This window comes from Betta splendens, chromosome 13 (assembly GCF_900634795.4).
Source record: "Betta splendens chromosome 13, fBetSpl5.4, whole genome shotgun sequence".
Classification (NCBI taxonomy): Eukaryota; Metazoa; Chordata; class Actinopteri; order Anabantiformes; family Osphronemidae; genus Betta; species Betta splendens.
In genome coordinates this window covers 4469204-4480835 of record NC_040893.2, presented here as the reverse complement: position 1 = coordinate 4480835, position 11632 = coordinate 4469204, and the positions used below count along the sequence as shown (strand labels likewise).

Genomic DNA, 11632 nt, shown 5'->3' with positions numbered 1-11632 from the left:
TAATTCTAATTTCAACGGGAATGTGAATAATTAAATAAAGGTTAACAAAGTACAGGGTTTTCTCAAACCAAATCAACAGAATAAAAATGATGAGTCCACTGACTCTACAGTAGCAGCTACAGCAAGGCAGAGGCAGGAGGCGCCCCCTGGTGGTGGAACAAGCGCTCAAATTGAAGCACAACAGGGACAATACTTGTCTGAATTTTATGATAAAAGTGACATCTGTAAACAAAAATTACCTTCAGGTGTTTCTACAACACTCTGCATCATTTTATGTCAAGTGACACACAGAGCACATCCTCAGATTGGGGATCATTTTCCAGCTGCTATATTGCTACTGGATTACATCATCATTACATCATCGTACAAGACAACAAAGGAGAAAAGATTCATGTCTTCAGAAAAAGGTATGAACACGTGTTTAGTAAGCTATAATTAGAGGCAGAGAGAGACAGAATGGGATCACAACAAAAATAGTGGGAAAAAGAATTTAAATTATTGTGAGACTGGATGAGGCAGTGGAGGCTGAGGGAAGCAAAGGTAATGAGACTCAGTGATCAGTCAGTGACAAATCCAGCTGTGATTTGCTGTTTCATTTTAATCTCATAATCCTAAAGTTTCATTTATTTTAAAGGTCATCCTTGACAGTCATAAAATGTAATGAATAATGAAAAGTTAAATAATAAACAACATGCACAACAAAGCTTTCACTATCTGGCATCAGTGGTGCAAAGTAACTAAGGCCTTTTCTACTGCAACTGTTTATATAGTCTACTACATATCGTTTGTAAATTCTTTATTTTCCTATGGCACGCTATTATTTACTCTGGAGTACGGTCCAAAATAAAATAAAAAAGATTTTAGCCATAAGCATCAGTTAAATACGTTGCTTCACAAATTATAAGGCTGATACAGCGTGACTGGTCATAAAACATCAATGCAAGCAATGAAAAAGTTCAGTCAACTAATACATAACAATACAATATACATTCTGGCAGCCATAACAACAAACAGAAGAAAAAAATGAATCCTTTCTGTTATTATTTGGATAATGATGCAGGGTAGGTACCTACTGCCACTTTTACTTTCAAAAGTACATACTTAGCATTCGCTTCTTACAATGGACTAGTAAAAATAGTCGCATAAAAATGTAAATAGTTAATGTGCATCACCACCACAGTCTATGGGCCAAACCTCCAATTTACTCCTCATTAGACCACTGTGTGTTGGACATATACTGAGTAGAGACTAAATGAACAAAGCAATGATTCTTATGGTCTTAGCTCAGTGTAGCACTAAACACTGGCTCGTTATCTGGTCTGAGTAATGCTGTGTAGTTCCAAATGTGTTGGAGGACTAATCCAATAAGGGACAATGTGACCGGCAACAATGTGATCATGATGAATGTGTTTGGTTCATTTCACCATTGAATCCTCAAGTAGCTTCATTCTGTTTTGTTTCTGTGCATTTTATTATCTCATTCACTGACTGCTTAGAGCTCAGAGCAGTCTGACTTTTAGAGGCCTTTTGTGGTTTATCGTGCTAACCCTGCATGCGAACGAGAACAATAGCTTACACAGCATGAAAGCCAACATTTTGTCCTTCCAATTTCAGCAACATTGTTGCAACATTCATTCAATCACCTGATGCAACAGTCAGGTCTGAAGCGTTCCTTCTCTGTGATATCAACACAAAAACACAGTGATTCCTGAAGGCAAAAACACCAGAAATAGAAGAGAAAAGCAAAAAAAAAACAACCCAAGGGCACAGCTTCAGGTTCAAAGACAAACTTCAACACAGATGGGAGTATTTAAGGAAAGTGTCCGTCGCATGATGCCACGACCAGGCTTCACAGGGTGTATGACGACGACCACAGAGTGGATGTGAGTTTGGTCTGAGAATAGGATCATCTTGGGACAGGCTCCTCAAGTAAAGCTACATAGGTGAAGAAGGATCAGTTAATCAGCGAACAAACTATTTGGATAATTAAATCAGTTATTCAGTAAAAATAGTAAATATTAGACAAAAACATTGTCATTTAAGGTAGGCACATAAATAAATGAATAAATGAATAATCATTCAAAAATTCAATCAATCAAAAGACAAGTATTACTGTAGATATTCTGCTCATTAATATAGCAGACAGTAACAGTAACATGAAAGTAGCAGACAGTAACAGACTGGACAAACTGATCAGGACATGTATAACATGTATAATAAAACGTTAGCTAGTAATTAGATGTAGGCCTGTGTAGATGTGTTAGCATTCTTATTTTTAATCTCCCTACCATCTTGTGTGTACCTCCAACTGTGACAGCGATCAATGTGTGCAAAATAATTTCCCTCTGGGATTAATAAAGCTTTTTGAATCTTTAATCTTGAATAATCAACTAATCATTGCAGCTCAAGTACAAATATGATGAATGTAAACATTGTTGATAACTTCGCAATAACAATTTTGCTCCTATAAACAGAAATCAATTTTTGGGTTATCCACTGGCAAATTACTGGTAACAGTGTCAGCAGCCCTTCTTTTGCAGACTCTGCTTCCTCAGTGGTAGTTCAAGTACTGTACATTAGTCGTCACATGATTTCAGTTAAAGTAGACGTTCAAACAGCAGCTCTCTGGCCTGTAGTAATGATATTCACCTTCTCTGCTACTTAATAAAATTAGGATGCAGTTAATCTGCAGCTATGATCAGTTTGATCTGCAGAGGCAGGTTTTTAATCACACATATACAGAATACTGGTTTTGTTTTGTTCAAATATATGGATTTTGTAGACGATGAGGAGTTCATCTCAAGTCAAGTCCTGTCTCTCATTTAGCGAGTAGTGCTCCCAACATCTCACCATGTTTGTTAACAAAGGGAGGTAAGTGTAATATTACGTTTCACTGCCAGCAGAGTGTTGCCATGACAACAAGCCACTGATGTCACTGTGAATGGGTGGCTCTCTTCAAGCTGCACTGCCTTTGGTATCCCGGAATCCTCTTCTTTTCTGCCAAGCCGACCACGGGCTCCCTTTCCCCAGGTGTAGACCTCTCCTTCTGTTGAAACGCAATAAAAAGGAGCCGGTCTTCAATCATTTCTTGAAATTCAGAACGAGACCCCCAGGATGTGTTAATCCACGTAAATCTTTAACTGACAAGTCTGACTCTCTTGCAGTGGCTGCATAATAGCTCGATCTGTGGGTAGTCAAAGCTGAACAAAGGCTTCTTTAACAAAAGAAACCTACAAGTAGGCCTGCCACTGCTGGCTTACTCCCCAGGAAGCCAGCAGTGGCTCTGACACTTCACTATTTCAGTCTAAACTATAAGAACAAAACACGGAGTTAGAGACACACCAAGTGACCACATGCACACATCTGCTACCTATTATCCATTATTAAAAGGGCTACTGAAGTTACTTTGGAAGTTTAGCACATTAGTTAAGATCCATGTGTAGTGTGCATTGTTGATAACCGTTACTTGAAGTACCCATACGCTCTACTTTAAGAATTGGCTTCAGACAGCTAGTTTGTTTGGTTAGGAAGCAATGACCTGAGTGTTGCTAGAGTAATAAAATCCAGCAACTGCTTAAAACTCAGTGATTTGCATTAAAAAGGATAAAATAGGATAGATATCTAGGAGATGTTCTACCAGTTTTTCAATGTCTTACTGCAACTTATACAGTTCCTTCACCCATTCTAACAGCAATTTACAACTAACAACACAATATACTGTCTTCTGTCTATGTGACTGGAAATTTTATATAGGTATAAAGAAGAAGTAATTTAAATAAAACTATTCTTTGACATTTGTTGTAATAGGAAAAAAAACCTTTGTACCACTTTGTGAAGAAGTGGCCATTCCGATCTATAACGGGCGCATGACCAGTCTAAATAATAATGAGAACTGTGGACGTGCATAGGAATCTCATATACCTGTCGTCCCCACTACTTACCAGACCCGATAGCTAGGGTGAAAGCATCTCCACAAGCAGCCATGGTGATACCATGCAGGCCGGGCACCAAGTAGGGCACACGGCTGCTGCGACGGGAGCTGCAACCCACCTGACCATGCTGATTGCTGCCAAAGGTGTAGCACTGCCCCTTTTCTGGAAAAGCAAATGTGGACGAGGAGTTAACAATTAATGAGAGAGTATCTTATTTTCACTAGCCTAATTCATGTGAGAGATGCTGTTTTAAAAATATAAGTCACATTATCATATTGGCTTTACTTACAGTACAGGAAATGGCAACCTTGGTTATATTATTAAGTAAGCTTGCTTCATTGGATTGGAACTTAGAGTGAACTGCTAAACCTTCATAGTCTGACCCCTTCAAAATCTCGCAATGAAAAAATGGCCTGCAGAGTTTTACGGCTCAAGAGCCCTAAAATTTACTCGAACACGGTTGGTCAGTTTTGGCTTAATTAAACATATACTTCACACATACTGTATATGCCCTGTAATTTTATTAAATTGTGCTGTATGTCTGCATCAAAGACCAAAAAGGTGCAGGAGCATAAGCTATTCTAGGGAACTAGTTTGTCCAATGCTAAAGCAAACAATGACCTTCTCCTTATCTATGCCATTATGTTCTTTAAGCAGCCATGTAGAGATTCAATGAGACTATTCATCTTAAAATCCTCAGTCATTTCAAAAATGTATGTGAACTCCTTACCAGTTACAGCAACTGAATGGGCTGTTCCAATGTCAATGTGCAAAATGCTCTCACTGCTGAGTGGCAGTGACTGCACAGCAGTGAATGAATGGACTTCCTCCACCTGACTGGAGCTAGTGGGTTCCTCCCCAGCTGATATCTTATCTAAGCCAAGTTTATTGAACCTGCAAAAAAAACTTAAAAACTTAAAACAAGTTTTAAGTGTTAAATTCTGTTGAACGGTTGAAACTGAATAAATGTGTTAACATTCTTTTGTTAGATGAGTCTAATATTATTTATTGTAGTTTTTCTTTTTTGCTGCAGGTACAGTAGCTGCTCAGCTGCAATTTTTGAATTCAGGGTACTCACACACAGCTCCACATTCTGTGCTAATCCTAATGCAAAAGAGAAGAATCAACAGTGCTGGTAAACAAAGTGTGTCATTTTAGGAGAATGCTGTCTCACAGGTCGCACCAGAAAACTAGCTGTCTCTTTCCCATTCTTCACTTTCCTCCATTTCTATTTCGTAACATTGTAGACGATTCCACAATGAACTAGAGTTTTTACCTCATGGAAAACAGAAATACTCTCCTATGTTATTGTGAATATAGGTATCAGTGCTGATCATCACAAGTCATTTACTCAGACTAATGTTAGTTATGGTTAAAAGAGTATAATCACCTGTTGCTTCCACATGCCACGATGCTGTGCTGGGTGCTGATAATCATGGAGCAGTCAACTCCACATACTACCCTCTGTGCCTCAAATTCCACAGGTAAACACACTTGCTGTGGAGAGTTGAGGGTGTCTTGGGTGGCTAACCCAAGGCGACCTTCCAGACAGAGGGATGAACACAGAGACAGACCCAACAATCAAGCTGCTGAGACGATGTTATCACATACAGGAAACATAGCGGCTGAGTCGATATACCATTGTCTCCCCTTCCCCAAGCAAATACTTCTCGTTCATTAGTGACAGCGAGCACGTGGGAAGCGCCGCAAGACACTTGAACCAGCTCATAACCAAGGAGGGCCTCCACTATCTTGGGCTGAGGACAAAATAGAGCGATAACACATGTTATCATTGTAATGTTCATGATAGAACTGCGGACAGATCCGCAAAGGACAAATGGATTACTGGATTACAGCATTTGCCTAAGAAATAAATGAAGTAGCAGAAAAAAAGAGGTTTATTACTTCAGTTAATTATTTAAGACACCTTTGACTAAATTAGTTATTTCCTTACATATTTTGACAGGACACCAATTAATTATATCTGCTTTACAAACTTATGCTATAAAACATAAACACCGGCAAAGCTAAAAGTATTGCTGAAAGACAAATTGATGCATTAAAAATACACTTTGAAGGGTGAACATGTACCTGGGTAACATCATTGAAGTTGCCATGTCCTAGACAGCCATTGCTTCCACTGCCAAACGTCATGATAATTCCCCTGTCTGCAAAATGAAATCGAAAAACGGGAGATTAAAAGTACTAATAGTTTCAGTTTAGCTGTATTTTTATGTGGACCAATCGAATAATTCTAATCCCTATCTAGCTAATGCTAATCTGCTTCACTACAGTGAAAAGTGATGAAAGAGATGGCATCTGAGAGGAGAGGAATGACCATTAATCCTGTTTTATCTGCTTTGCGATGCTTGGCTCAATGACTGGAGCCTGTGGAAACACAGCCATGCAGTTCTAAACTGCCAGGCAGGCATGGAAAGGTTTATTTTCCATGTTGCTACACACTACTGTATCTGATCAAGTCTAGAAAAAAGAGCTGACTATAGGCACACTTTCATATTTATGCTCACATGCTGCCTCAGTGTTTTCCACTGAAGTGGTGCAGTGTACTGTATGTCAGTGCAGAAAGCAAAGAATAAGAATTGATTTCCTATAGCAGAGCCCCTTGATAGGCTGACTGGGCATGACTTGGATCTCTCTGATGCCTATCCAAAGATGAATGGCCGACCAACCTGTCATGCAGGTGGTGAAGAGATCGCCACAGGACACGGACTTTATGGTGACTCCAGACTGACCCTCTAGAAAGCGAGAAACGAACTGAGGCTGCATCTGCCCCGCTGTACCAAGCAAACTCGCTTCACCAGATCCCACTGATGGAGCCTGTGACAACAAGCCATTATCAGTGTGGGGTCAGCAGAATACTAGAATGAGAACACAAGTACAAATGGTAAATGTAAACTATGGTCTCTGATAAGCCATCAGTCTTGCTGTTTACTACTACCGTACCAGCAGTTAATACATTATCAAGCACCCCTACTGTCAGGCCTGTTTCTTTTAAGCTGGGTCAGGTAGTGCTTTTGGGCAATGTCTATCTTGATACAAAATTATACAAAAGATGTTGCATTCAGAAAATAATTGATATTGTTTGTACTCCCAGAAATGGGTGCAATTGCTATTCAGCAGACTGCATTTGATATGGTGTGGTCTTATGGTCCACAAGGAAACTCTGTGAGGAGCTTGTGTGTTCTTAGAATGATTTCACCCGTAATGGAATTTGGAATTTATAAACTTTAGGAATTTAGTTGCTGCAGAAATATGACAATGGAAACCCAAATGGGTATAGCTGTTTTTATCATTATTTTCACCTTCATAATTTCGGTCGATAGTCCCCGATAGTTTAAGGTTGTATTTAATTATGAGACCTTTTTTTTCACCTTAGCTGTTCATGAGGAAAGTGATTTTGAAAACTGCTGTATATTAGAACATCACCTAATATCCAGCTAAATTATATTTTAACAAGAGGTACAAAATTATTAGACATTTTAAATTCATTAGCCAAACCTGAAATGTATCTGACTAGTTACCCGCAAAGAAAATTGGACTCCATTGAATATTAACAGGTTGACCTGCTGTATAAATAGCTGCCGTGGCTTATTACAGTAGGTGGTTTGGTCTGGATGCCTAAATTACAGACATTGTAAAACCATCAATACAAAATAGCAGGCAACAGTTCAGTATGAATAGTTGCACACACCTCCCACGTAATCAGGCGCCCTGACTTGGTGACTCCCATCTTCTGAGTACGGCCCAGAGATACCTGAAGCACTTCAGTGTTGAGCATTGGCAGACGTAGAGGCATTGAGATGCCACTACCCCACGTATACACCGAAGACAGGGGAAGGGAATGCAGCTTTCCTGAGCCCAACCCACCATCTTTGCCATCACAATATTAAATAAATATCACATAAAATAAATAAATACCACATTTGTGACTAAATTACTGTAATCTGATTGTTACACTTGGTCACCAGCCTCACCTCTGGCCCTTGTGCCAGGAACTCTACCTCCTGGTCTACTTCCTTGACCACTTTGCACAGACAATGGTTTCTCAATTCTGAAAAAAGTATTTTTTTTAGTATGACAAAAATGCAACAAAATAAACAATTACTTACTAAATGTTCACATGCCATTACTCTGGTTAAAAAATGTATATATGAAATTCATATGAATATGAAAACTTATATCAAATTCAGGCCCATTCTCATTAAAGTATATTCTCTTACATTATATGCATAAAGGTCCCACCTGCGCATTTTGACACTGCCTATATCTGTGTAGAGATTAAGCAGTGGCTTAATACAAATGGGGAGAGCCATAATTTCATTGAGCTGAGGCCGTTTAGATGGATCCAGATTGAGCATGTTAAGAATGAGCTGACGGAGTTCTGGGCTGTATCGGTCTGAAATTGGAGCAAATGTCCCACTCATGATCTTCAAAACCAAAGCGGGGAGATTCTGAAAAGCAAAAAAAAAAGTGATTTACAAAAAAGACTTATAAATAAAATAAATAATAAAATATGTGCTTTATGTTGTCTGCTTAGTAGACTATTTTAGAGCCAATGCCAAAAAGATGCATCTCAACAGCTGAGGTAGCAGGTTAGTTCATTCATTTAACAGAACTAGTCATCATAAGGTGATATTGTAAGAATAAAAGTGTAAAAACACAAACTTAAAATGAGTACACTGACTGTACAATAGTACATAATTTTTATAAATAAATGTTTTCAGTACAGCAGCCTCGAAGGCTCTCTTTAGGCTGGCTAGCTCATAGAGAACACAACCCAGGGCCCAGATGTCACTCTTCTGATTATATGGCTTTCCTTCACATAGCTCTGGGGAAATGTAGCATGGGGTCCCAACAACCTGTAGACAGGGAGAAAAACTAAATAATGACTTCACACTAGAGCAGCTTGGAATGTGCATACTTAGTACACATATATTAACTAAAATCATACACATCCAAAGGAAAGATGGATCAACTCACCGTGTATGCTTTGCTCTTGCTGACAAGGATTTTGGAGATTCCGAAGTCACCGATTTTGACAATCATCTGATGCTTGTCAAGTAGAATATTCTGTGTCTTGAGGTCTCTATGCAGAATGAGTTTGTTGTGGACATGATACAAAGCAAGTAAAATCTGTACAAAGAAGTGAAGGATGGTGTCCTCATCCAGCAGAGAGTTGCAGCGCTTCTGTATGTAATCGGCTAAAGTCCCACCTGCAACATGATGTTAATTGCATTTGTGTAAAAACTCCAACACTCTTAGGACAATAAAAACCTGCCTACAATATATAAATGTATAGGTTATGCCACGGAAATGAAATATGGTCCATCGCCAACAGTAAAGTTTTTACCTTTAATCATAACACAAAAAACAAACAAATGCTTCCAGAGTTGTGACTTCAGGTGTTCAGTGATGGATCTTGCTTTAAAATTCTCTGAATATTATGTGGAAAACCTTACACTTTTTACTGTAACATAAACATTACCTAACCACAGTGTGTTTCAAAACCAAACCATGGAAGATGATATCATGTAGTATCATGTGGTGAGCCATGCCTCTCAGCTATAAACCATGGAAAAATCACACAGTGAACAAAGGGTACTAATGTCATGAGATATTATGTACAGTAAGCTTACCTGGTGCATACTCCATAGCTATCATTAGGGCCTTGTCCTCCAGGAAATTCTCATAGTATTCTATGATGTTCGGGTGGTTGAGCAGTTTCAGCACCTGACACTCGTTTTGAGCTGCAAGGCGTTCGTCTCGTGACATCTGCTCCACTGGGATCTCTTTCAGGATGACAAAGGCCCCGTCGCTGCGCCTGCGACACAGATGAACAATCCTGAAAGAAAAAAAAGATTTTGAGTGATTGACGGCAAAGCCTACAGACAAGATTTAGCAAATTATGAAGAAATAACATGGAGTAAACAATGTAGAATGTTTTGCAAAATGCATTTGATGAAAACCCCTTTATTCATGTACAGTACAGGATAGTACGTTAACTGCTAAGAGCGATGAAAGACTGAGTTGAAATACGTTTAGCTATGCCCGCAGTACATATTGCTCTTTCAGACAGTAGTCAGCATTTTATTACTGTTAGCTTGTACTGTAAATCAACTGTATAACAAATCGATTGCTAACGTTGCTTTATAGGCACACACTAGCCCACTGTAGCTAAGTGTGTTTAATGTAAGACGAGCGGTGGTACACAACCTTTTAACATTTATAGGAACTATTTACGCTAAACACCAGTGTGTAGCTATTGTAGTTATAAGTAGGCTCATGATGAGGAGTTCACTGTTACATATATACATTTATATGTATATAAGAAAAGATTCTAAATAAAACCAGAGCTTCGTTACTTTCCCTCTGAGGAGCATTTTTCGAGGGAATGCTAAGGCCTTACAGGCTTCTAGCCTTCTTCAACATAGACGCTTTTTGTTATCTTACGCATATCTAGCACAACTCAGCTAAGTTAGTTAACTTAAAGTTTACCCAAAGGCTCCTCTTCCAACAACTTTGATTTTCTCATACTTCTCCATCGCCGCTCTCCAAGGCTTCCGTCGTCTCCTGGCAACCCCGGTTCTACGGCATCTGGCGAAGGACAAAAAGGTCGATGCGTCTATGGCTTTGAAATAATGCTAGCAAAAGAGAGAAAACTTACTTTTATTGCCACATTTTTACGCTAGACCAAAACTGAAACCAATGTTTTGTCAATCCACCATTCAACACATTTAAGTGGCTAACCTAAAATCAGGAGACAAATAAAGGTAACCTTGTCAACTAATGAACTTATGGAGTAATCACTTGCAAAAGTCAATTAACGCTTGTTTTAATTAAAACAAAAATGAGGTGCATAGTAAATGCACCAAGGCTGCAAATTGAAGCCTTTTTTCTTTTACTTTTTGTTAAAAAACTTGCTTTTACTGCAGGCTTCAGCTTCTGTGTTTTTTTAACCATCCATTCTTACTTTTTCTTTTAGATCATGAAGGTTTTTCAGGATTGAAAATGTTGTAAGTGTTGTGTCACAGGAAGAAGGTCCAGCGTGTACTCATTGTTCCAGGATGTCTGCGAACACACTTTAGCCCATACAACACCAAGGTTTTATATTGGTCTCATTGCAGTTTTCCTTTTGCATGCTGCTCTGTGAACTCAAAGAATTTCTTCATTCCTGTTTTAAGCATTTTCTAACTTTTTTTGTTTTTTTATCTTAACTTTATCTGATTTACTTTTATAGACGGCTCTTTATGCTAATTTGTTCTTTCTACTTAAATACTAAAACTATATAAAAGCTGTAATACTGACCTTTTTTCTAATATTAATCTAATATTAATATTTTGTCTTCAAGGTACAACTAACAGGCCACCAATGAACGAATGCTTTGTGCTTTGTCCTTCCTTTGCATTCTTTTCTTGAGGTGACTCAATAGCATCTAGCAGCAAACCTGAAACAAAGCCACAGTGCTTTAATCTCCTTTTACCTGATCTGCTTCAGCTGTTCACAGTAAATCTCCTAATTTTTTACTGGGAACCAGTAACTAAACTATAACTATATTTAAAAGACACCAAATATCAATATAACTGTTGACTGAAAGGCAGGGACAGAATAGTAGAAATCCTCTTATTACAAACAATGAAAGAAATCTGGTGAACTGAAAACTGTGAGGGAGACAGTGAGAC

At 38.6% G+C, this 11632-nt stretch overlaps 1 protein-coding gene across 1 annotated transcript; it reads right to left on the bottom strand.

The window, feature by feature from the left end:
- Window positions 1-578: 578 nt before the first annotated feature.
- nek8 (NIMA-related kinase 8) lies at window positions 579-10568 on the bottom strand. The gene is made up of 15 exons (XM_029170591.3): window positions 10449-10568; window positions 9590-9795; window positions 8934-9166; window positions 8681-8812; window positions 8196-8404; window positions 7928-8004; window positions 7645-7823; window positions 6623-6770; window positions 6024-6100; window positions 5572-5689; window positions 5323-5473; window positions 4663-4826; window positions 3942-4094; window positions 2888-3046; window positions 579-1935 (listed from the first exon to the last, which is right to left on the bottom strand). Exons 1-15 carry the CDS (start codon window positions 10493-10495, stop codon window positions 1907-1909), a joined length of 2082 nt encoding a protein of 693 aa, XP_029026424.1. The 5' UTR covers window positions 10496-10568; the 3' UTR covers window positions 579-1906.
- Between the last annotated feature and the right edge of the window lie 1064 nt (window positions 10569-11632).

Bases quoted from the DNA above. Each gene is read 5' to 3' on its own strand.
- nek8 (XM_029170591.3), bottom strand. From the start codon at position 10,495: ATGGAGAAGTATGAGAAAATCAAAGTTGTTGGAAGAGGAGCCTTTGG. The intron at 5,690-6,023 runs GTACATGTTCAC...TTTTGTCCTCAG, and splicing joins ACTTCAATGATGTTACCCAG to CCCAAGATAGTGGAGGCCCT. The intron at 3,047-3,941 runs GTAAGTAGTGGG...GCGTTTCAACAG, and splicing joins CACCCTAGCTATCGGGTCTG to AAGGAGAGGTCTACACCTGG.